The sequence below is a fragment of the Larus michahellis genome, chromosome 1 (assembly GCF_964199755.1).
Source record: "Larus michahellis chromosome 1, bLarMic1.1, whole genome shotgun sequence".
Classification (NCBI taxonomy): domain Eukaryota; kingdom Metazoa; phylum Chordata; class Aves; order Charadriiformes; family Laridae; genus Larus; species Larus michahellis.
Genome location: NC_133896.1, coordinates 28757658 through 28784194, shown reverse-complemented (window position 1 = coordinate 28784194; position 26537 = coordinate 28757658). Strand labels below are relative to the sequence as shown.

At 37.0% G+C, this 26537-nt stretch overlaps 1 protein-coding gene across 7 annotated transcripts in view; it reads left to right on the top strand.

Moving 5' to 3' along the window:
* The window catches only part of MDFIC (MyoD family inhibitor domain containing), a 65893-nt gene extending 40946 nt beyond the window's left edge, over positions 1 to 24947 (top strand). For 5 of the 7 annotated variants that reach the window (XM_074603858.1, XM_074603728.1, XM_074603948.1 and 2 more), the window contains exon 5: positions 9063 to 12672. In XM_074603858.1, coding sequence (XP_074459959.1) covers positions 9063 to 9310 — 248 coding nt within the window. In that variant the 3' untranslated portion in view covers positions 9311 to 12672. Of the gene's footprint in view, positions 1 to 9062; positions 12673 to 22802; positions 22991 to 24234 lie in introns of those variants that run through there. The other 2 variants (XR_012589474.1, XR_012589494.1) reach the window with 2 other exon arrangements.
* The last annotated feature ends 1590 nt before the right edge of the window (positions 24948 to 26537 follow it).

Below are 26537 nucleotides of genomic sequence, written 5' to 3'. Positions count from 1 at the left end.
TCAAATGTAACAGACATTTTGGTAGCAGTAGTAGAAAAGCTTTAAAATCTGCCTTTTTGAATGAGCCTGTGGTGTATGGAGTCATGTCAGCATTCCAGAATATGCTGTTTAGAAACACTTTCACATCCAGTGAGGCTTAGGAGGGTGTGAGTGCACTCACCAGCTCTCCTCTTCCTCTGCATCTATTATTAATCCATATTGTCCCTGAAGAAATCTTAGTCAGCTCTGTAACTTATACTACAAAAAACCAAAGGAATTATGAAATAGTAGGAGTGCCTCTCTTAAAAAGCAGTTTTTAAACCCTGTTTCAGTTCTAAAGATTTTTAAAAGGGGATGGATAGGTTTCAGTGCATATTGGGAATAAAGATCGTTTTTTGTTCAAAGAAATTTTAATAATACTTTAAATTACTGACATCAGAAGTGTCAAAACTCTGGTCAGTAGACCACTAGCAAAGAGAATTGTCACTCTCTTGCACCTCTTATGCGGAGCGTAGAGAAACACCTTGGAAAGCTGAAAAAGCAATTGTAAATGAGTAAAAAGAAGGGAGTCTAGCTGCTGTGTTTGGAAGTGGTACCTGTCCAAAGCAACCTAAAGAGGGAAAGAGGTCTGAAGGAGACAGCAATGTGGCAGCTGAACAGTAAATCTAGATATTAGGAAATGAATTAAAACTGAATACATACATATGTGTTTCAGGAGGAGGAAAGGGAAGAGGAAACTGGGCAGTGGGAAGAAGAAACTGGGAAATTTCCCATTTCCCAGAAACTGGGAAGAGGAATTTAATTAAGAGGGTGCAGGGGGCAAAATTAATTAGGCATTAATTATTTTGTAAAAACCAAACCAAGTGTTCCTACCAAAACCTTGTGAAGCTTGATGTCATGCATTTTTGTAATCAAAGCAATCGTTTATAAAAAGTTAATGATGGAGAGAAGGAATACAGATTTTAATTCCGTTTTGAAAATGGAGCTCTCACTTCTGGTCAAGTTGCTGTGACCTCACAAGTTACTACATTTGTCAGGGTAGCTCCCACAACTCCAGTCACTTGTGATAATTTGAGTTTAGGGTGGTACTTTACATATTCAAAAGGCTGAGAGCATGCATAATTGCTGTATTCATCTGGAGATGGTAGCTTGTTAAATTATAGTGAGCAGATCATGAGCCACCTCTTATATGTATGGTGAGATCTTCACTTCATTCTTTCCCAGGCTCTCTAAACCAAAGAAGGCACCTTCTTTTCAAGGATTTTTTTCAAGACAGGTTTTAGGAAGTACAATAAGGCTAGATGCAGGAGGGAGGTAGATAAAGAAAGCCTACAGCGTGGGGGCAAGGCTCTGGGGAAGGACAGGCAATGTAGCCTTGCTGCCAGATTTAAGTTGCCACTTGTGCTTTTCCAGGAGCAAGGCCTGAAGCAACCTTCCTCAACCTTCTGCACTGTGTATCTTGTGCCACTGAGCTTAGAGATGTGGTGAACAATCTCACCCAACGTGTGGGGTTTTTTTAAAATCCAGTGTTTAAAATTCAACATTTCAGGGTGCATTTGAACGAGACTTTTTTCCCCCTTCTTTTTAATATAATGCAACTTCATCTGTTCTAGATGTTGAATACAAGCATGGGGCTGGTGGCTACTATTTAACTCATGCTGCTGACTACATTAATTTATTAGAGTATCCCAAGTGATACTGATGGCTTAGCTGAAGACAAAGAAAGACCATGAAACAGCCTTTGTGTTAAGCCAGGGTCTTAAGAACAACTAGGTTCGTACACATGGAAAGTAATGAGTAGTTCTCTTAGCAAGGTAGCAGACCTCTGAAGTAGGAGCATCTTAGGTTGGTTTATATAACTTTGTATAAACCGAAAAATAGTTTTCAGTCACCTTTACTTTCCTTTTGGACAGACGATTTTGAATAAGATTTTTTTTATTTATTATTTTTTCCTCTTGAGTGCCACAAGAGCAGCAGTAATTTTGCTTTTATATACTGTTCTGTTATTGGATTAGTATTATTTACTGAAATTCAGTATGAGTGCGCATTACACCATGAAGAGCCTATCGTTGCAGAAATATCTGCTGGCCATCTCTCTCTCTCTTTTTTTAAACATACATACACTTCTGAAATCTATCCCGTAGCATTAAGTAGCATTTAGGCAGCTACTTAGTTAGTATCCTGCAAATCTCTCTACTTGGGCCAAAATTTCCCTTGTTACCTTTTAGAAATTGATTCAAAGTGGATTTCTGCCTGAGCACGAAGTGCTAAACAGAGGGTTTTCTGTTAGACAAGGTTGTATCAAAACGCAGTTGTCAATCAGGCAGTGGGGAAATAATATTAACATATGGTCAAACCTGTGATTTTTAAGAAGGTGTTTTGAAGAGTGGTTTGTTTTAAGCATGGTTTTTATTTTCGTTTGTATAGAAGTCTTGGGAGGTGATTTACATGTTGTGTGACAGGAGTGACTGGAAAACAGGGCCTGTAAAGAAAGAATGTCTTCCCGCAGTATCCATTTTATAAGGTTATGGTCTAGCTAGTGCCTAACTAGTCTCAGTATTTGCAGTCATGAGTGATGGCAATGAAAGCTTCGTATTCTAAGGAAGCCTTAGATATTGTAAATTGGCATGTTTCTTAGTGTATCTGTATGTTTGAACTGGATCATTTTACTCCTGAGGTTATATCTGTATCGAAAGTTTAGAATACAAGCTTTGATGGAAGTTTCTATGCATTTTGCAGTGTAATTTGCCTGTTCAGGCAACATTTTAATTTTCTTGATCAATAGAGATGATTGTTTTCTATTTTGAAATGCTGAAATATCTCTTATGATATAGCGGCCTTCCAGTACCTAAAGGGGGCCTACAGGCAAGATGGGGAGGGGCTCTTTATCAGGGAGTGGAGCGGTAGGACAAGGAGTAACGGTTTTAAACTGAAAGATGGAAGATTTAGATTAGATATTAGGAAGAAATTCTTCACTGTGAGGGTGGCGAGGCACTGGAACAGGTTGCCCAGAGAAGCTGTGGATGCCCCATCCCTGGAAGTGTTCAAGGCCAGGCTGGATGGGGCTTTGAGCAACCTGGTCTAGTGGGAGGTGTCCCTGCCCATGGCAGGGGGATGGAACAGGGTGATCTTTAAGGTGCCTTCCAACCCGAACCATTCTATGATTCTATGGTTCTATGATTCTCTGATTTGTAACTGTATTTTCCCCTATCTAAATAAAAGTAGCTCCGTTATCTGGGGATAACTATACTCCATGCGACAGGTCAGTTTGTTCTTTCTGCATTTCTTATTTTTCCTTGAGCATTTTCCGCAGTGCAGGGAGTTTTCTGGAAAGGGATGGGTAGCAGGGGCTGCACACCAAGCTGTGTGTTGGGGGAGTGGTGGTGTGATGGAGTGGTGCTTGCTGCTGCCCCACCTCTGTGTAACACACACCTTTAAGAAACTTGTGCCGGGTGGTTTCTCTTCGTCTCTTTGCCTGCAGTGCCGCTTGGCTTGTGGGTTTTCTCCACCGTCGGCGCCACATCTTCATCCCCGCCGCCGCCAGCCGGCAGGATGCCTGTAGCACCTGCTGGGGCTTCTGTTCAGGGCTCTGCAGGGGCCCGGAGTAAACCCCTGCTGAGGACCTCGGCTGCCACTTTGATTGCGGTTTTGCCCTTTTTGATTCTCGCTGTGAGACAGCAGAGTGCCTGGAGATTTGTTTTGAGTTGTCTGAACTCAGTGAATATAGTTAGTAAGAAGACGACCAAGGTCGCCATCCTGTAAGTGAGCTTATTTACCGTTGCAGACATGAAAACCTTTTATCATATGTGACCTGCCTGCTTGGTATGAAAGCTTATTGGGTCAGTCTGTGACAGGTTAGTGTCAAACATTACAAAAGCAGCACAGATCAGCCTGCACGCATGTTTCTCTGTACCTTTTTCAGTTTAACTTCTGTATCCCTTGTAGAGTTTCGATGGTCAATGGTTCTCTTAAAAGTCTAGTTCTTAGGCAGAGCTGCATCTTTTCATAAAAATGACGAGCAGGTGATAAAAGGGAAGTTGAAGTAAAAGGAATATGTATTTCGATGCTTAAAAGGAATTGGATATCAAGGTAATATCTGTAGGCAAAGATTTTAGAAACCGAAAGTGGTGTGCAAGTCCAAATGTTTAAAGTCATGGACAGAAATTAAAGTTGGTTTATTGTTGATGTTGTTTCTTTTCCTTAAACAAGCATAGCTGTTACAACTGGGATAATGTAGAGAGCGGGGCCCTCTGGGCTTTGAATAACAGCGTGCAAACTGTTTTAAGGGATTTTAGGCTATTTCTTATCTGGATATTGTCTGAGGTAACACTTATAATCCAGTTAAAGTAGACGTTACAGGTACTGTATACACTCCGGTTAAATCAGCACAAAGTAGCTGGATGTGCATGTGTGATATAAGCCGCAAAAACTTGGACGAGTTGGTTGGGTTTCTATTTGCCTTGGCATTGTTTAACAGTTTTGATGAAGTTCCCTAACAAATCTGTAACTTTTGGGGATGTGCCAAAGGACTAAGGAAACAGCTTTACTTACATCGGTATTTAAAAGTGCTGCATGGGGTGACCTTTTTAACTTCAGGTCTAACTTTCATCCCAGGCAAAATGAAAGGATAATTGAAGATAAATTTGAGTATCTGAAAGCTCATCTTTTTTCCCCAGATGTGAGTTGGTCTAATAAAATATATTATCACTGCCTACAGACCAAGCCTATCGTAATTCATCACAATGTGATATGGTGTTTTGATGAAATCATAAATGCATTTGATAAAGGAATTAGGGCAGAAGTACTGGTTTGGCAGGTTGGTTGTTTTTTTAAAAATAAAGCATACCTCTGTACAGTGTTTGACACTTCACATCCTTACTTTTGGATAGTGCCGGCCTGTTGTGCAGCATTTCTACATTAATTAGAGAAAAGTGTAATAGAAGAACTGAAAAGCAATGGAAATTTGAGACTGGTGTGGTGTAGTGTGGAAGTCCTGAGGAAAAGCTTATCTTCGTTAATGGTGGGCTTACGTAGTGAGACATAGACTAATTGCTTCTTTCTCTGTGAAAGTATGTAATGGAAACTTAAACCCCAAGAAACTTGGGAATTCACTATTTATCAACAGTACTGCATCATGAACATCAAGGCAGATGGAGTTTGGCCCTGGATAAAGGCACACACCAAATCCTTAAATTGCATTAGTATATCTAATGGGAAAAGAAGAAAGAGAAAACCTCCAATTCTCAAACAACAACAACAAAAAAGAACTTAAAGAAACAGATCATTTTAAGCTATCACATCTTTACATTAATACAGTGTCGTAACTGGTATCACTGTATCATTTCTTTATCAGAAAAGACTAAAATATATTCAAAGTTTCCAGAAAACATATTGTCAGACATTAAGATCATCAGATTTACTTTTTTTTTCCAAATTCTTCCCAAATGTATAAATCAAGTTTAGTTCCAGTTGGATTAATTCACTCACCTGCAAAAACTATTAGGATTTTGATGTGGTAAGGTCAAAGAGTGGAAGTTAAGTATAATCTTTATTCTCAACATGCTAAAATAGTATTGAAATTTAAAATAATTTGTAATTTAAAATAGTCTCTTTGGTTTTGGAAGCAGGAAAGAATTATTAGAGAATCTTGTGCAAGCAGTGAAGTATTTTTTAGTGGTGTCCAACATGGTAATGAAAAATCTGAAGTCATCTCTTTTGGAGGGAACTTTATATAGCTTCTTCTTCATGGCTGGATTTCACCACCCTGCAACAGCAACCAAAGGAAGTGGGTTTTAGCTATATATAATTTTTTCTATGAAACTGACAGGTTGCTGTAGGAATATGGGTATTAGAGAAGGATGTGTGAGTTTTGGGTAGCATGTAGATTTGTTATTATTACAAAAAACGACTGTGACTGTACCTTTTCCTTTTCCTTATAATTACATCTGTAGATAAGAAGCTAAGGAGTCATACATGGAAGAAATTATTCTTCCACCCATTTTATTCAAATGTATTGCAGACCTTTAGAGTCATGGTTCTGAATTCAGCAAGTTAGGTAGGACTAGGTAACAGCATGCTTTGTCATGTGTTAAATAATTGCTACCTGGATAGCTATTAAAAGTCAATAACATGAAGAATATAAAAGCATGATTATTTCAGGTTTGTCCTTGAAATGTGGATTAAAGTTTATGTTCATTGTACGAATGAGTCATTGCAAGAATGAAGAGAGCAGTAAAGGGTATCTCCGCTTTGTGTTAAGTGTTTGTGTAGGTTAAGTAAAATTGTTATATAAAGATTTTCTGAATGGAAAATTAGTTTTGCCATCTGGGGAGAGGCAAACAAAAATAAACAGTAGGTAAAAAAATCCTTTTAGCGTTTCAATCAGTGAAGAAGAATTGGAAAGAAAGACCCTCCACAGAGTGTCCACTATAGCACTAATGGCCAAAATTTCTTCCTGTGTGTTGGACCATTTTTGATAGCATTTATCTTCGAAATACCTTTTTTTAAATCAACACAGACTCTTCTTGGAAGTACTGATTTAGTGTTTTTTTAGATTACGAGGGAAAAATTCTTTTGTGGGTCCAGAAGGTGCTATCTGAGTGTAGTCCCTTTTGTTTAACCTATGAACTCTGTCTCTTGGCCATCAATAAATATGTATATTATAATTTATGTGAATGTTTATTTCTCTCCCTGCAATTGTACATATCCTTGCATGAAGCAGGCAAGATTTGTTTGGGCATCTTATTTTCAATACTGATACACATGAAGATTTATTATGGTGTTTTGTTTAAAAATACATTTGTAGAACAAAATTTGTTGTGGTATTATCTTCTTTCAGCCATGTTTTAAAGATGCAAAATAGTAAAAATCTCAGTTCCTCAAATATGAAGGCTTCTTAGAACTCTTGGCTTCTTTATCTTCTTTCTTCATATTAAAAGAAAATCTGAAAGGAGATTGTACCTGAACAAATTTAACAGCATCTCCATGACAACCAGCTAATTAATCGCTATCGGTCTGGCTTTGGTCCTCTTCAGTGAACTGATACTCCCCAGCTTTATTTCACTTATCTTCTGGGTTTTCTATGAAGGTCATTTATTTAGCGACAGTATTTCTTCAGGAAAAGCAGCCTTTTAGTGCAAGCAATAACATTCTTTAAAAACAGCTCAATCTTACCTGTGATTTCCTCTCAGTTTTACTTCCTGCACAGTAGTAGGGAGTTTTTGAGGTTGGGTTTTTTTTTCCTTCTTGCTTTTCCTGATATTTCCATTTTTTCCTTTGGGCATAAGCGTTCATTATTTATATTACGACTGTGGCCATATTGCAGTACAGGTATTCCCAAGCTAAGTTTGGACCTAAGTAGTGTAGTAAGTAGGAGAAATCAATCCTCAGCAATGTGAGGTTTAGTATGGCCTAAGAGATCAGCTACCTTGCTTCTTGGGACAGATTTTGCAAGTCTGAGCCTCTGTCACTGCATTGCTGTAAGTATTCATGGTTACTTGTGTAAAGTCATCTGCACTATCCTGCTGTCAAAGTTCCTGCAACGTTAGAGGTACTTTGAATCAATCAAGGTATTTGCCATAGTTACTGCATCTGATCTAGTTAAAGATGTCCCTGCTTACTGCAGGGACGTTGGACTAGATGACCTTTAAACGTCCCTTCCAACCCAACACATTCTATGATTCTATGATTTTTGACATTATGAATATTTTTAGGAGGCCTGGCAATTGTATCACTGTTGCGAGTAATTGCAAGCTTTCCCCTGTGATAACAGTCTCTAGCCTGTGAACTGTAAGAACGTAGCATCTGTAGGTGGTGAGAACAAATGCCCATGTAGCTCAATATCCTGTATTTCCTACCTGTGATAGACTGAAGGGACAGGGAAAGGATGAGATGGTGCAGAGTATTGTCCCCAGAACATTTTCCCAATCTTCAACTGTCTGTGGCTGAAGGAGTTCAAGGCTTGAAAGCAGTAAAAAGAAGAATGAAAGCTGAGGCTAGGAAAGAGCAATAATTCTCTATCCTGAACATTTCTTGTATTTTTAAGTTTTCCTTTTGTTTCTGGATGACTGTTCACTGCCTCTTACAAATTAAATATGCTTTATGCATTTTACGTGCTTACTATGGGAGGAGACTGAAAACGACTGAGTACATCCCTCACTCCTGCAGTCTCCTTTTCACTGAGTCATGTTTAGTTCCAGTCTTTGTGTTTTCCTGTCATGTCTCATGGCTATATTAATTGTTTGAAGTTACTGCATGTATTTTCTTTTTGGGTGCCATATTTTTTGCGGAGTTTGTGGGACACCTCAATTACCTCATGTAATTTAGTAGTACTTATGAGATGGATATTGATGTTCAGGAGTAGGTATGAACTCTATTGAAGATTAAAGTAGTACATTAAAAGGATTACCAAGAGATTCGTGTAGAAAAGCAATACGAAAATCTGTATTTTGACTGAATCTTTTATATATTGTTGAAAGTGCAGAAATACATATAATGTGCTGTTATGCTGGTTTTAAGGTGTGCATAAAACTATAAAGAAAGCAGAAATGTTGTGGCAGCTCCCTTATTTTTCTTCATAACTAGCAAGCCAACAAAACAGATTCAGAAGAGCAAGATGCACTGGGAGAGGCTGGAAATAGGTTTTGTTTCCTTCATAAGCTGATTTTCTTTTTTTTTTTTTTTTAATTTAAATCGCTTTATGGGCCTGCTGGAAGAAATTATGACTGAAGATAAAAGATATAGATATTTTACATATAAATGACTGGAGAAATGGATCTAAGTGGATGTTTAGTACTTGAGATTTGCATGAAGTGAAGTGGGGAAAGGAAACTTGCACCTAAACCAATACTAAATTGGAGACAAGTTAGGCTGCAAAAGTGACCTTGAATGTGGAAAATGTTCCTTATGGTGTTAGCTTATGTCTATTCTGAACCACTGGCTTTTGGCTATTTATTTTGTATTGTGATATAATTGTATTTAAAATAACATACTAATGCTTTCTTCTTTTTTCTTTCCTTTTTTTTGTTTGTTTTTTTGTTTTGTTTGTTCATACATGGCATGTTACTGAACTGGTACGTATGAAGATTGCTGTGTTCACTGTATCCTGGCTTGCTTGTTCTGTGAATTTCTTACCCTCTGTAACATTGTTCTGGGACAAGCATCCTGTGGCATCTGCACATCGGAGGCCTGCTGCTGTTGCTGTGGGGACGAGATGGGGGATGACTGTAACTGCCCGTGTGACATGGACTGTGGCATAATGGACGCTTGCTGTGAATCTTCAGATTGCTTGGAGATCTGCATGGAATGCTGTGGGATCTGCTTCCCATCATGAAACATTTATCCCTTTTTATTTTATTCTCTATAAAACTGGAGAGCTTTTCTTTAAATACATTTGAAGAAAGACAAGGTAAGATTTTCACACAACCAACTGGTATTGCACTGTTAATTCCCTATATATAAATACGTTTTTTTAAAAGCAATCCTCAAATATGTATTCTAACACAAATGGTATAGTTTTGTACGTGAAACTCAAGCTACATTCCAGCTTCCTTTTGGCTTTGCAAATGGAAGACTTTATTGAAACCGAATTATAGGTCTGGTACCACAGGCCGTATGAGGGCAAAATTGCCATTCGAATTGAGTGCCAGGTTTTGGTCAGAGAAGAGACTACAGGGCAAAACCTTAAGTATTTGCCTTTGCCAGCTTTAATGTTTAAACACTCAAATGCCTCCATGCATAACATGCCTTTACAGGCATTCTGAAAAGCAAAATGTCTTCATTTCAATCTCTTTGGGGTAAAAGCAACTTTGGTCTATTATTTTAAACTTAATTCAAAGTCAGCGTCAGGAGTCTACTCTTGGTTTTGCTACAGTGGTCACATTGGCAGTATTTCTTTTTTTCTGAATATCTCGTTGGTTTGGGAGAGATTGCTGGTATTTTCCATTGTCAGTATTGATACTATGGGAATATTAGGCAAACTAAAGTCAATGTAAGTTTTGCCATGGACTACAGTACCAAGATTTTGTTGTTATCAATCAAGCCAGAATAGAGAACTTACATTTTACTTCAGTACTAATACTACTTGAAATGCTTCTTTTTCGAAAGAGACTTTGGAAATCTATGTAGACATGAAATATATCCTTAGACTAACAAACTAACCAATAGACAAATCTTAAAAAATTGGCTATAAAAGGGAAATTATCAGAAATTAATTCAAGAATCTAAATCTTTACATTAGTGGCCTTGTCAGTGTTTGTGGTTTTACAGCCAGTATCACATAACTTAGTATTTATTTCTTCACTGTGTGAGAAAGATCCGCAGAGGATGGCAGAATTTAAACAGGGTATAAACATGAAATTAAAACTGACTTCATGAAGGAATTCTGTCATCGAATGCAAAAAGCGAATGCAAAAAGCAAATGCAAAAATGTTTATTCTCAGATACGTTTTAAGTGTTATTTTTAAATAACTGCGTAAAAAAAGGACATTTTAAAAATGTATGACATCCTTTAAAAATAAAAGGAATGTGATTTAAAATGTTTGAAAAATACAGTTAGGATCTGGTGGGCAACTTTTTCCCTGTTACGCCATTAAGTTTTTCTGTAATTGTGAAATGACTTTGGTCTGACACATAAAGAAGTTTATGGCATTCCCAGATTTGGGGAGTAAAGGTACCCATTTTCTTTAACATCTGCTAGTTTCTCTCCTCCATGTCTGTAGCTCATTAACTTTTCTGTGTAAACCACCTACACATCTCGATCTCACACACTTAAACTTTCCTATCTACGCTCCAGATTTCCCATTTGTAGATTGCTGGATCTCGTAAATTTAGGCCTTGTTACAAGAGTCATCGATAGCCAATAGTACATTTCTATTGAGTGAATTGACCATAAGTGTCTCTTTCCGCTGTAGTGAATTCAATTTATGCAAATGTGACAAGCTAAAGATCACAGGAATGTGAAGCTAAGTCAACAAATGGTCTGATATTAACCAAAGCTTCTCCCTGTGAACACTGACTAGTAGTGCCTACTACTGCAAGTTATCACTGAAGGTAACATAGCCAAATCCTCAACTATACTAGGGAGCTGGGAGGTGTTACGTTTTGCCTTAACGTCTGCAGTATTGTGGTATATTCTGATGCAGCGCAGATTTACTCAGAGGGTTTCTTATCTGTTTTTGATAGTTACTAGAACAATCGATTCTTATGGGTTTGGTTTTTTTCAATGTATTGGTCCAGATTCAGATCTGTGTTGCATAAACTAAGCGCGTTTCCATTAATGTCAGAATTTTCCATTGGTTTAGCTCCAGCTAGAGAGCACAAAGATATTATGGTAATAGGCAGGCTAATAAGGAATCATATAGTTAAATTGATAAATTCCCTGAGCTCAGAATCAGGCCCATGGGGCTCAATTATGACTCCTAAAAATCTGAACCACATTGGGAAAGGGGAAGAGGTGCCTTGGTTGAGTGGCAGCGCCTGGAGGCATTTTGCCTTTGTAAGGAATAATGCCTCTGGGGAAATTGGGGGCATCACAGTGAGCACTGGGACTAGATGCACCTTGGAAAAACTCTAGACAGTGCTTCGCCCATTGTTGGTCTATGGTTGAGACCGTGGTGATGGGGACATGCTCTCTGGGGCTAGGCAGCACCATGAACTGTTCTTCCTCGTGTTCTGGCCACAGAGATGGGACTTGTGGCTGTTTCTTGTCTGGTTGTGCTTTTGGGGATGGACAAGAGGACTTTCAGTCTCCTGTCCTGCCCTGCTGGAGGAGTTCCAGTTTTGTGTTTGGAAAATTGCACATTAGCATATCAAGCTTTTAGCAAATACTGGATGTTAGTAAAAATCACTTTTACCACAGGACGAGATAATTTAAAAATAAAAGAAAATACCAACCTAGGGAGTCCTTTAGCTGCGTAAAAGTTTATTTATACTCAAGGGTTTGCTCTGCGCAAACCCTTGTTTCTACTTACAGAAACTCAGAGGTTTTCTTGATTTACTGAAATTATGAAAACCTGGGAACTGTATTTACTATTAAGCATTTACTTCCAGTACTGTCAAAATACAAATAATAATTACAAGAACTCTGTTCATGCGTACATGCGTATGTGTGCAGACTCTCTCACACACATGCACACACACAGATGTGCAGATATATTATTTCTATTCCCACTTCACTTGTGAAATACTAGAAAGTGAAAACAGTGTTTATTAACCCTCATAGCAATTAGTATCAAAGTATTACCGACAATTGAAGAGTAAAACATTGTGTGATTTGTTTGACATTTAAATGTAATCTGCTACTGTTTGTCATAGAGATATTAGCACTTTTGTAAAATGTATCTTTGTAGCAGAGAATATTAGTATGTAGTTTAAGGAATTCCTTTCTATATTTATATTCTTAAATTCTGTTTTTTAATTTTCTCTCTATAGACAATCTTGTAAGCACCTTGTGTAATTAAAACAAGCAGAATTAGAAGGAGACAAATGTGAAAATATAGTTTAAATAAAATTAAAACATCAGAACTTAACTGTCTGTTTTATAATAGTTCTTGTGAACTTGTACAGTGTTTCAGTACAGTTCAGCTCTGCAAACTGTCCCATTTGAAAAAATGGTAACTTGCTGTTTGTATTTTATTATCAACTGGATGTGCTATTCTCAAACACTATTTTGAAATAAAGATCTTTATTTTGAAACTTTGGGATATCGTCTTCTTCTAGTCTTACCCTGTTACTCTTCTGACTGATAATTTCTTGTCTTATTTGTGATTTTTTTTCTGTTATAAGACTTCCTGGAGGCTTTGGCTTTTGGGTGCTTTGCACAGAAGGTGAGCCTGTAAAGGAGAGTCGTCTCCCAGGTGGAGCTAAACCAACTCAGGCACTGGAAGCTGTGCTAGCATGAATCTCCAACAGTAAAAAAAAGTTCATCATTAAAAGGGCAAATTCATTCCTTAGTGAAATTGTATTACTGAGGTGGAATTCCAGTAATGATTAAATTTGAACAAAATGAAAATTATTTTAATACATCTGCAGCAATAGTCTTCAGTTTACCAAAAACAAGCTGAACAGAGTGCAGGCGATTCATAGTATTGCAGTAGACATGCTAAGGTCTAAGGGCCTACACGGCCTAAGAAATGGAGGCTTACAAACAGTACCACTATTTTAAAGTAAGGTATGTTTTTAAAATCAGTTTAAACACGGATAGAATAGACTGTTTCAACTGTGATTTAAGCAAAGATATTTTTTTTCGTGTTGTCTTAAGCTGAGTGTGAACATGCTGATGCTACTTTAAAGCTGCAGAAACTGCATATCTAGTCTTTTGCGTTAATTTTTCTATTTTTTTTCTATGTCTGTTTTATATTTATTGAATGTTATACCATGTCTGTGTATATTTGGGCCTTTAGAGGGTCTAAAAAAATTCCGATATGTCTCCTCTGGACATTACAGAGGTAAGATGTTAAAACTGACAGAAATTGTGCTTGAGTGTGTACAGTGAGGTCTTGCCATTGAGACAGCGTGCCAAAATAACTGTTTGTGTGAGAACTGATAAAAGCATAGACAAATATCAGCATTTTAGACTTATTACAGGTGCTGTAGCCCGTATCCATAATACAAATTATTTCTAGAAAAAAATGGCTTCTGTGAAGGAGGATCATGAACATTTGGATTGAATAATGACTCTATTTCAGCCATAGTGCTCATGTTAAGAACCGTTTGTTGAGTTTGGTGAATCATTATTTTTATGATCTTCTAAATTAGAAGCTTTTCTGAGCTGTTCACACAGTTTTTAAAATTTTAAAAATTGTTGTAATGATGGCAGTATTTGATGTATGCTTTTGGAGAGCAATGCCAATTGTATTGATGTATTTCCACAGTAAAGCTCCTTTTGTCAGCAGTCTTATGACTTTCTAAAAGGCAACAGATATACCATAGAATGAATCAAAGAATGAATCATCTATCTGAAATCTTGCTCTTGGCTCCAAAATTAAATTAAAGATCAGAGAAATATCTCTCTGGTACCCTCTCTGTCCCTCTTTCTGTCTATATGTGAGTGTGTACATCATGTGTTGGAAGAATTCAGAAAGTGTTGGTGATAGTAGTAGCTGTAGAATCCTACAGGCATTAATCTTACTTTTTTCCTACCTTCTGACCCTTCTGCCAGTTCTTATCACTTCCAAAGAGAGCAGGGGGACCTTAGCTCAATTGTAGCATCAGGATATTGAAAGAAGGTCAATAAAAATTAGATCCTGCACCCATTTCCGTGATGCACTTGTTCACTGTCCTCAGTATACTCAAATGTGAAGTTGATCGCTTGCACAAAATTCAGCCTCTTCATAAGCACTAGTTTATGCTATTTACCAGTGATTTGGTGCTAGTGACATAAAAGGATGGCCTTTCTCTTTAGAAGTCTTTGATATGATGGGTTATTTCTACTATAGTTCAAAAGAGAGAAATTTCTCTGAGTTACCATTCTGCAAAACAGACAAATGTTGAGTTTGATTTGGTGATCTTAATCTCTATATGGTTTTTAGTTCACCTCACTTAAAACCGAATTTAGTAAAACACCACATACATTTCTGTTTGCCTCCTTTTTGTATGTACATCACAGCAATTGTTAGTACATTACCATTCAATACTCATAAAAACTGAATGTTAAATGAAAGATTGTATAATACCTTTTATACCTTTAATAGTATCTTACTAATTTTTATTCTGATCTGCATATGCTATTTTAACTGATGGAATACTCCACTATAATTGAGGCTCTTTATGTCATCTCAGTAGGGTATGTAATTGGTGCCCAAGCACTATACAATTCCTCTTCAATCAGTCGGGTAGGCTTCTGCAATTTGTCTCATCTCCAAGTTGCAGAAAGTGACCACACTGTGAATACGCTGTACTCCAACTTGTATGTGTTTCATATTACAGTCTTTTTCCACAGTGCCTACTTTGCTTTTTTAGCTTTATCACAAAGTGGTTTGTTTGGTTTTGTTTGTTTTTTTTTTTTAATCTTTGCTATTCAAAGAGAACAGAAAGGGCTTTTATTATGGAGGTCTGGGACAAGACCAAGGTGTATGTTAAGTTATAAATTATTTCCTCGTCTTTTCTATGTTCACTGCTATATGCAACTCCTAGACAAATAGTCTTGTAAAAGTGATATCTTTGGAACTTTGGAATGTATCTAAGTAACTGTAGCTCAACAGTGTTTTATATCTGGATATATGAAGTTCAAAATACGTTGATTGTGTCTTGCTCGTTGAAGTAAAGAACTGAAAGTTCTGTTGAGATGGACTCCGCAGAGTCTTGCAAACTGGCAATCTTCAAAATAGTTCTCACAATAATAAGACCAGTACGTTATTTTAAAACTAATACCTTTTACAGTGGCATATATATGGTAGCTTTTAGATTCTGTGTTACTTTCAGTTACTGAAGACTAATAAGAACACGCTGGAGGAAAAAAATGTATTAAACGAATGGGTTCGCTTTTCTCCCTAGGAAATGCAACTCCATTTGTCTGTTTCTTCATGTGAGGAGGAGACACCTTGATTACATATTTAATGTAGACTAACAGCAGTGGTTTAGAATCCACAATAACTTCAAGGTCATTACAAGCAGTCTTTGAAGGATAAAGGGAAACACGGTGCAAGGATTCCGCTACTATTGGCAACTGCTGTCTCTGCATCACTAATCTGCTTTGCAACTATCAAGCTTTCATGGGGTTAAGTTTAAGAAAATTAAGGTATCCATGACTGAAATCTTCTATGCAGTCTTGCTTCTTCAGAAAGAATAATTAGCCATATTTACACAATTACATTTTAGTAAACTATTATGCCAGTTTAACTGTAACACATATTCTGGTAAAAGTACATTAAACAGCAATCCAAAAGCAATTTAGCTGCTGAAGGCATTATTTTCTATCTAATTATTCACAAATTAATGAATAAAATTAAATTCCAATCACTGAAAAAATGAAGCAATGGTGAGAATCAGAACTAACGATTAGTTAAAGCTATGCAATGCATAACAGAATTAAAGCTTTCTTTTATTCAAATTCAATGCTTAAAAAAGAACAAATCCATCATCTTGAAATTTGACTTGTAGCTTGACATTAAAAATAATATGAGTAGAATTTTCAGTGGGGTAAGCACAAAACTAGTTCAAGTAGTGTCACTCTCAATTAATGTACTCAGGTGGTGTGCCCATTAAAATTCCCACTTGTGGGTTCAGCTCTCTATGCAAATGGGGTCATTACCTGGAGAATTTAATTGGGTATGACACTGGGAGTAGGAATTTTCCTTTCAAAATAAACCTACTTGCACACATTTTCACTAGAAATTTGATTGTTACATATACTTCATATTGTTTGGCTCTATAAATATTTACCAAAATTGAGAATGTCTTCACTTATTTATTTTTTTACAGGTGATTCATAATTCATCAAAATGATTTTTAAATTGTTCCATGTATTGCATATGCAATTCTTGTTACAAAAACCTGTGGTGAAAATGTGGGGGGTTTTTGTGTTAAAATGATATTTTTACATTTTTCACATCTTTTTAAAGCTGATATTAATTTTTATAGCATCTGAAAGCAGAACTGTAATATTTTTGTAGTATAGGTACATGTAAATGAAAAAAGGCTGTATCATGCTGATTTGTATCACAAGTGTTTGGAAAGGACAAAAATATACTGTGTTTCTGTGTAATACTAACTTCCAACTTTTTCTGGAAATTACTTTGCAGAATCATTTGTATAAATAAGGCCAATGCTGAAAGGTATTAATTCTAAAATATGCACACAAATATTGTGGAAACACGGAAGTACATGGTTGGAAGGAACTTCTAGAGAACTTCTAGCTCAGCAGTCTAACCTTAAGTAGTGTCTAAAAACATGTTCTTGAAAACCTCTGATGAAGGGAATTTTGGACACTCTTGAGATAGTCGGCATTAGTGCTACAGGAGTCTTACAGATAGAAAGCTTTTTTCTAACATCACATTTAATCTTATTTTCATTTCTGCAAGTAAGACTGATGTATCCATGTTCTATTCCCAGTGGATGTGTAGAACAATCACCATTCTCTTGTCATAACCTTTCATATATTAACCTTTCATATAGTTTGTGTACTCCTGCCGAGTTTTCTCTTACCTAGTCCAAAGAAATCCAGTCCGGTTTCTTCAACCTGTCTTCTTCAGGATGACACTCATTTCAGGCTTTACAGACTGTATGAGCTATGCTTCTCATTTCAAAGTAGCACAAGGCTGAGGGAACAACATGCAAAGGGACTTTCTCTGCTAATGAGAAACGTAGTTGTCGGATGGTCTATTGAGGTAAGAAATCTATTCATGCCTGGATTTCTGTGGCAAGAAAGTTGGTGGTATTTCAGTTGCGCCTTAACTTCTGTAAAGGAAACAATCCAATTAATCAACATTATTGTCTCCTGCATAAACACTTGAAAGATTTTCATGGGATTTGTAGAACGCATTTTAAAATTTCCAAGGTGGAGACCTGCAAGTGTTGTCTTAGCAACCAAAAAAAGAAAATGTATCTACCATGTCATTAAAGCTTATCTTCATTTGTTACTTCCATATTTTTGCTCCATCTCAGCTTTCAGTTTCTTGCAACTTCTGCTTGGCACTGTGTTTTCTAATCCAGCATCCTCTGTGTTTTCACTAAAGCTTTTTGTCCAGTTCTATTGGTTCTTGTTGCTTCTTTGATGCCTAATACATATTTATCTATGCACAGAACCCCTGCTACTGAAGAGTGGTGTTTTCCTTATTAAACTTATCTGCAACTTTGTCGTAGCCTTACAATACAGTATTAAGACCCTTCCAACCCTACCATTCTGTGAAGACCTTAGGCAAGAGTGCATTTTAACATAAGCAAACTGCATTTCTTTGAAATGATTGATTGAAAAGATTGATGCTACCTTACTACTCTTCGTGTTAAAAAATGATAATTAGAATTTGGGGAAAACCCATTTTATTCTCGGGGAAATTCATTGGAAGCTTGATCTGGATATAATGACGAATTAAATTATGGAATAAGTACTAGTGCATGTCAATATAGTCTTATGGCAAATACTTCTCGATTATTATTCACTAATGAGAACAAAAGTTTGGCTGATAAAAATAATTGTATAGCCATAATATCCTTGAGTTCTTCACACATTTTACTTAGGACTTATATGACATCCTGATTTGCAAGATTATACTTTAATATGTGCAGATGATGTAGACTGAAACTGAGTAACTGATAGGTCTCAAACAGTAGTTGTCAAATGAAATCATTGTTAAAAGGGTGATTTTAGAGGTACTATGGGAATTGCTACTGTGCCTGCCACTGTTCAACATTTTCATCAATGATCTGGAAGCATTTCTAGCAGAATTTTTAGATGAATCAATAGTTGCTGGAACAGTAAATTAAATACATACCTTGTTATAAGGTGCTTATTTAGAGCAATCTGGACCTGGTAGGATGGACGTATTCTGAGAAAATGTTTTTTCGTTCTATGAAAGGGAAAGGAAATATTTAGAATTTACTTCGTAAAAAAATAATTCATTTTAAATACTTTGAAAAGACTTGAGGATCACGATAAAGAAGGTACTGAATGATAGTTTTCAGTTAAAATGCTGTGGCCTTTCACTGTGACCTTTCAATTTTTAAATGGGTAATGCAGTGAGTGGAAGCAGGGAGGAGCGTGTACTTAGGAAACCAGTTTCAGAACGCTGCTTTCTGACCTTCATGTTTTGAAAATCAGAAACAGTCCAAAACAGAGCCAGAGAAATGACTTAGAGACATAAAATTGCTTTAAAAGGAGAGAATTGCAGAGCTTATTCTACACAGTTTATCCATCAGAAGGCTGAGATATGACTTCATCATATGACCTGGTATCTTCACAGGGAAAAACTACTGTGTTATGAAGCTTTTCGTGTTGTCCCAGAAAGAGCTAAAATCTAAAGCCAAACAAAAATTGGTGTCCAATTTCCTACCCGAATGTAACTGCGAAGACATTAATGAGCAGAACAAACTGCCAAATGCAGCATTTTATTACGCACCTCTTGATAGTTTTAGCTCTCGACCGAATGTTTTTTGGAAAGATTCGCTTGCCTTTAAAAGGCTGTGTGCGTATATACATACATACATATATATAACATATATATAGAAAAAAATATATATAATCAATAAATGTTGAACTGGATGGAATTTTATTTCCTTTCATATTAGAGAGGTTAAATGAGATGGTGCAGTAATACCTCATGGATTTGTTGTCTAGCAGCAGTAATAGATTATTTTAATCATTTGAATGGGGTTTGTAGAATTCTTACTTTTGCCAAACATTAAAAAAGTGTAGAAGGAAATGTTTTTCCATAAAACTTTCATTGGCATAATATCTTTATATATTCTAGATCTATAAGAAAAGTAGCAGCATTCTGGGCTGTTTATCACCTGTGTTCAGAGAGATTATCTAATGAGGAAGTGACGTTTTCTGACCTGTGCGCTGCAAGAAAGATAAAGTCATCAGACAAAGCAGGGACAGGTCTTCAAGGTGGATTGCTCCTTGACTGTCTTCCCCCAACAGGTTCTACAACACCTCTGTGGGTTGGGGTTTGATTGGGTGGGTTTTTTTCTTTCTTCCTTTCTTTCCTTACCCTTACCGGGGGGAGCATGAGAAGTACCAGTGTATGTGTTTAATCTATTGAAATGGACTTGAAATGATGCTTTTTTTCTGCTAGCGCTGGATCTCCACAGCACAAAGATGTATGTCCTCTCTCATGGTAGCTGTCTGGGATAACGTGGCGGTCACAGATGTTTCCCATACCAACATTCAAGTATGGTGAATGTAGGTTATAGTTCTGGGCTAATAATTCAAATAAAGATTAATTTCTATTGCAAAAATGTAAAACACATTAAATGTTAATTTCAAGGGCAAAGCTAAATTGAAGTCCCTAAGAAAATACTTTAAATTAGATGAATTACCTGTAGAACAAACATCATAGATAAAAAGTGAATTTACTTAATATAAAAAAGTTAATAAAATGGGCTGTGAAAGGAAGATGAGCAGCAGTGTTAAGATAAATAGTCCACTCACACTGAAATAAAGGATGAAAGTTCACCTTATTTTCCAAGTTTATGGAAAATTTACAAGACACAATGCATTCTGTTGTATTAAACCAAGGACCACTGGGATTTGTGTGTTGTGAGCTTTCAGTAGGCTCATCATAACCATTACAAATCTACCCTGAAATTTTAAAAGACCAAAAATACAGAACTAGAAGGTCCAGTTCCTCTGGGCTGGGGAAAAGAAATGGGTACTGGCCTTTTTTTTTTGTACGCTATTCTTCCACATGTTGCAATGCAGGAAATTATAGAGCAGGTGGAAAGGTCAGGCGTGTGTAGAGACTTTACTGCATATTTCACTTCCCTGCTCCTTAGTTAGAGGTTACTACGATGCTGTGTTACGTTGATTCAGCAATAGTTTTGCATTCCTCTACTCCAGAAGAAATTTAACTCACAAACGATACCATTAGGTTTATTTATTTATTTATTTCCCTCAGGCTACTTCTTTGCTTCTCTGGTGTTCTTGAGGGAGTCAAATGGTAAAATGAAAATTGACCCCTATGAAAAATCATAAGCAGTTTGTTAGACTATATTTTGAGGCATATGGGGATTTCTCCAATGACAGAAACGAATTTTCCCCTTTTCTTAGCCTGGTTCCCAGAGAGAAAAGGGCTTTATAATCCACTGTGATGTATACGCTTGCATGCATGTTTGTCCATTTTCTTATTCCCTACTAGTAACTTTTAAGCCTGCTGGTCCCATTTATACCAAGTGAAAAACAAGAGCAATTAAAAAACCCCCAAACCCTAACAAATGGGAGTATGGGCCTATCCTTACCCCACCGAGGGGGCACTTTCTCAGCTCTTATAAGCAGCCAGAGAATCCACAGAAGGGAGACTTACTAAAAATGTTTAATTGTGGAAAAACCTACAGCTGAACTTCACATTTTATTAAATGGAAGAGAATCAAACTGAGACTGAAATCACCTGAATGAAAATTAATTCTGCTACTCATGGAACAAGTTGTTTTGCATGATTTAAGCTTGATTTCCATAAGTATGAATAGTTTAAATTGCTTTCAAAATAAATCCTACTTCTTTGTCTCCTGTTTTGTAATGTTTGCTTTCGGAAAAGTTACGGTATTCGCCTTTAATGATGCAGGGTTTTTTTTCCCACCAAATAGCTTTCTAAATCAGTTGTTCCAGGATAGCCTTCAGGAAGAAAACTAGAAAGGACTGAAAAAATAATTTGATAGTGGGTAAGAAAAAAAGTCTGAAGGGTTGAAAAAGAAACTCAAGACTGATTTTTAAAAATTGTAATTCCATATAAAACACTGAAGCAGCTTTTTTCAATAAAAATTTTCTAATAAAAAAAAATAATATACTGCTTAATTGTGCTGCCGGTTAGCATTAATAAAGTATTATATGTGTAATTTTTACAACTAGAAGTAGCACTGTGGTTGTCACATTTTACTGTACACATAGCTTGATTTTTGCAGCGTAGACATCTGCCAGAAACATTTCAGTTTAGCATGATGAATTTACTGTAACCCTGTCAAAAATCACGTAACGTTGCCAAAGTATTGCTTTGAATATAGGTTGAAAAACAGAAATAAGTGTGTTGAGGAAGGTTTTCAAATTCTCTCAGAATCCAGTCATTACTGGTGTTACGGCCGGGCACATAGGAACGCTGCTGCTCCGCGGGGGATTCCCGGGAAGTGAACATTACCTACTTAATCAGGGTAGTGAAAAGCAAGATCCTGTTGACTGTAGGTACCCTGAGCAGGCTATCAGCACCCCAGCGAGGATGCTGGTGCACAAAGGGCAGGCAATTTGCACAAAAGTGTAAAGACTTTTTGAAGCCTTTTTGTTAAAATTAAAATGGGAAGGGCGCAATGTGTGATGTCTTCTGTGCTGACTGTATTTCAGATGCTTGATTTTTGACTGCTTATGTATGAAACACGGTATGCAGTTGGGTTAATATGCTAGTTGAAGCCTTGTGGTCTGAATTATTTGGGCCTAATTCTGAGCTCAGATAAACAATAGATGAGACAATCAGGGAAAGCACGTGCTGTCTGGCAGCTTAAGGGGAATTCTCTAGGATCCTGATATTTCAAGAAATAATGTATCAGGAAAGGTAAGTGCTCCTGCATCTTTGATAAAAGATTCTTCAGTGTAGTATGCGGTTTAAACAAATGTAGGATATCTCACTTTTTTCTCAGGTTAGATCTCTTTGTATTTTCAATAGAGGCCAAAGGTGTTCTAGCATGTTTCGAATAGAAGATAAGATAGGATTCTGGGACGTAACTGAAACACCACATTTGTATATTTTATAAAACTATTATTTATGAAAGGGAATTACAAATGTGCATCTGCATTTGCATAGGCCCACTGTCTGCCTACCTGTATGAATATTACCATAGCCCTCAGGTAAATCCTGGAATTAAGAGTATCGTATCAATACGTAGTCTTCTTTAGTGAACTTTTAAACCATAAACAACGGAACTGATTGCTCATATGTAGATACAATTAGTGTAAATGACTATTTCCTGACATTAATAGGCTAAACAACAGACATGCATTGTTTGTTCTATTATAATTTTCTATTGTTAAGCTGATTTCAAACAGTGTGCATAAAGGTCTGATGGCAGTGTAGCGGTCTGCTACGGCACGGGAACTTCTGCCTTCACTGATTTGTATGAAGAACTTTACCGTTTAAACCAATATTAAATGGAGGAATCTGCATCTCCCTCTTCCTTTCCCTTCTCAGAAATGCACCTCAGAGTGCTGGGACAGATGGTGTCAGGCAGTTTGGGAGCAAAAATACCCCAAACCAAAACGAAAACCAAAACAAACCCCACAAAATCTCCTGAGAGGTGCTAGCCTGGAAACCTGGAAACCATGCTGAAAAACAACGAAAGGAAGATTTTCTTTATTCCTTCAGAGAGCTTTGGTGAGGTATGTGGGAAAGCCCCTGTCCTGCGAAGTTTCCTTTCAATATCTACAATCACTGAATTTATCTGTATAAAATGTATTGCTATGTGACTGTTAATAGTGGTTACATGCACGTGAGCTCCTCTCTAACTAAATATTCTTGCTTGGAGTGCTTATGGCTCACATCCCACTCTGCCCTGCTCCTGTGAATAACCCAGTGTGCTGATGGAGTGACAAGACACCCTATTCTGCTACAACTGAATTAGGGCCGATACACGTTACGCGCAGTGCTGCCTGACAAATTGAATCAGCTACTCTAAGTGATTTTGCCTGTTTCAGAGTACTGGGAAACTCAAAGGGCATCAAGTCAAATTACACATTGATCGCAGTTTGCCCTGTAGCTTTTGCACACAGAAGGAATCCCATGCAACACTTAGAAGATTAGTGGAAGAGACTGCATCTGGGGAATATCACATGTAAGCATGTAGAAGTTGGACTTCTCTGGACGGTAGTAATGTCGCAAGTCTAGCCATCCAGGAAAGAGCAAAATTTATGTTGATGTGCACTTCCCAAATGAGGCAGTCATAGACTTCATCATCCCTCCTGTAGACCTTGTAATTCCCAATTTAGCCATACCATAATTCATGTTTGATTTGGGGTTATTTTTCGTTCTTCAAATAAACAAAATGTCAGAATATCACAAATTAGAGTGATTTGTTTTCTATAGAAATACAAATCCATATGTACTAATGTTTATGAACTGCTGTGTATTAGAATCACTGATCTGCTCCTGTGTGATCTACAACTATCTAGAGTCTGGGTGACAGACCAGCAATCGGATGCCTGAAAACACAATTTCTGTGTTCAAGCTTTTCTTTGGAACCACAGAGGCTAAATGCTTCCTTAAAACACAGTAGCAAAAATAACTTAGAAAAAAGTCAAGAAAACAAAAATTCTCATATGAAGAGCTTATTGCAATAGCTGACATTTAAAAGACAATACAAAATACTGTTTGACTTAAATGATATGCCAGGCATGCACACAAAGGCTTATCTTTATTTCATTTGCAATGCTTGTGCTAGATGGGGCCTCCTCCTTCTCCTTGTTATACTGATGAGCAAATTTTGCACCGACAGCATACTTCTCAGAGCAGTGCCATAAGTATTACTAAAATAATTTAAATAAGCCTCTGCATACTGGATCTCAGTTTATTGATCAGGAATTTATCTAGAGCAGGATCAGCTTCAGCATGGATATCTGTGTTGCAGCTTTTCTGAATGATCTTCCAAGTCATTTACTACACTAAGGGATCCTGAAGATTTCTAATTTCTGCCTGTTGCCAGGTAGGTTTCTTATTTGTTCTGTGTTTTCTTCCAGTTATTAAAAGCACTAACACCATTTTTCTAAATTTCATTTCTATTTCTAAGAAACCAGTCACTTGGTTTCTATTCTTGATGTTCTCTCTTAGTCATCGGCCTGGTAAACATACCAAGAAAAAACATGTTCTATCACTTCTGTTAACTGAGGTTGCCAGTCAACGAGAGGTGACAGCAAATGAAACGGACAGATTTGTATTGTTGTGTATGTAAAAACTTAAGGGTTGTTTCCTGTCACATTCTGTGCTTTAATTCTTTCACCTAATGCTTACTTACTACTCAGTCATGATAAATATTTTGGGAAGAATGTGCTGCTCCAAACTCTTCCTAACACAATTTCTGTTTGTTTGCTTAGGCTGAAAGCTTTTTTGTTTGGCTGATTGTTTCAGTGAATTCCTTCCTCAGAAAGAAATAAAATATGCATTTTTAATAGCTTTCTTCACCAGTTATGGAGGTGGTTTGGATTCAAGGACTGATAGTCTTTTGACTGGACTTAAAAATCTACTGCATCTGTTGTTTAAGGTCAAATGTCTCAATAAAGCCTTTCCATAGAAGCGACTTGTTAGCTTGTACTTTTATCAGGTCCCTTCTGCAACTTTTTTTTCCCCAGCTTTCTTGATTTCAAAAATGACAATGATGGTATTTGAGTTTTCTGGGAATTTCTGCACTGCGATGCATGTTGTGAACAGAGTTTTTTCCTAGTTCTGCTTCTGGGCTCCCTCTGATCTTTGTAATGTACAGTGCAGTGCTGTCTTCCCTAGGCACTTCTCTCATCATTTTCCTAACTTGTTCTTCTGTTCCTCGTACGGGGGTAGCTTGTGGAGCTGTGCAAGGGAATCATTCACAATACTAGCTAAACTGCGAGAAAAACCTTTCTAAGAAGGTTTTCCACAGAAATGAAGAATTTTGAACGTTTGTCGTTTTTAAGCTCAAAATAGGGAAAAAAGAAGATCTCACAAGCCTCCAAAAAGCCTTCCACCTTGACCTGCCAAATCAACACATAAATACAAAAGTTTTATCCATTAAAAATGAAACTTTCTTCTGTAGGAACTGCTTTGCTTAGGACTGTATTAAGCTCATAATGAGTAAACAAAGAGACTATTGGACCACAGCCAAGCACTTGTTGATAAACATATAATTTAAAAACTTGAACAGTTTTTCTTTCCTCCCCTCCCTGCATACACCAGCAGATCACCACCCTTCATACAAAGCAAATCACAGCAGGAGTAAATTGCTGTTCTCCCTGGAACAAAAGACACTTAATTTTTGAATAAACATCCAATTGTTTGGGTTTTTTTTCCTCCATTTTTCAGTTTTTGGTACTGTATGAATTGCTGAATTCGATCCTCTTGTTGAAAAAGTTGTTTGGAGGTTTGCTCCCTGCTTCAAATCAGAGTTGTGGATGCTGGAGCTCCTGTGGGCCAGGCGACCTGTCTCCTCAAGGGACTTACAGCGTGCGTCCTACCAACTGGCACCCAGAGAAAACCTACTGCTTCTTATCTTCTCCCACTTTGGTTTCCTTGGTACACATGCATGTAAATATTTGCTTTCTATGTTGTTTTGATTTCTTCTTGTAGCTACTTTGGGCTTGAGCCAGTGTTCACTAGCAAGGCAAGAAAGAGGCATTCAAAGAGATTATCAGAGAGATACTGTTTCATCTTGAAAAGTAACCAATGCTCATCCTGAAGTATGTGAATTGTGTGCTTGCAGACACAAAAGACTGTGTGCAGAAGCAGCTTATATTCCTCCATCTGTCTGCAGGTCTGTCTCCATAAGCTCGATCATAAAGTGATTATTCACTTTGTTTTCTGTTTAATACCAGGTGGTAGTTGGTTACCATGAAATTAGTAGATCCTAGTACTGGACCTGCAACTTTGTTTTGCTGTTTAAGTTCTATAGCTTTGTGTTTATATATTAGACTGTCTTAACTTGTCAGGATCAAATGGTCTGATACTTCTAGAAGCATTTTACCCTGCTACCTGGTGTTTTCTTATGTCTCAAGATGGAGATTTACATTATAGAAGTACTGTAAGAGGTAGCCAAACTAAATCCATCAAAAACTGAAAAATTCTCCTTTGATTTCACTGTTGATTTTAAAAAGAATATTAGTGCTATTTTGAAACTAGAGAAATTACATGACTCGTGGGGCAGCCATGTACACCTTTCCCCATCATATGAAAAGCGTGTTTTGCCCA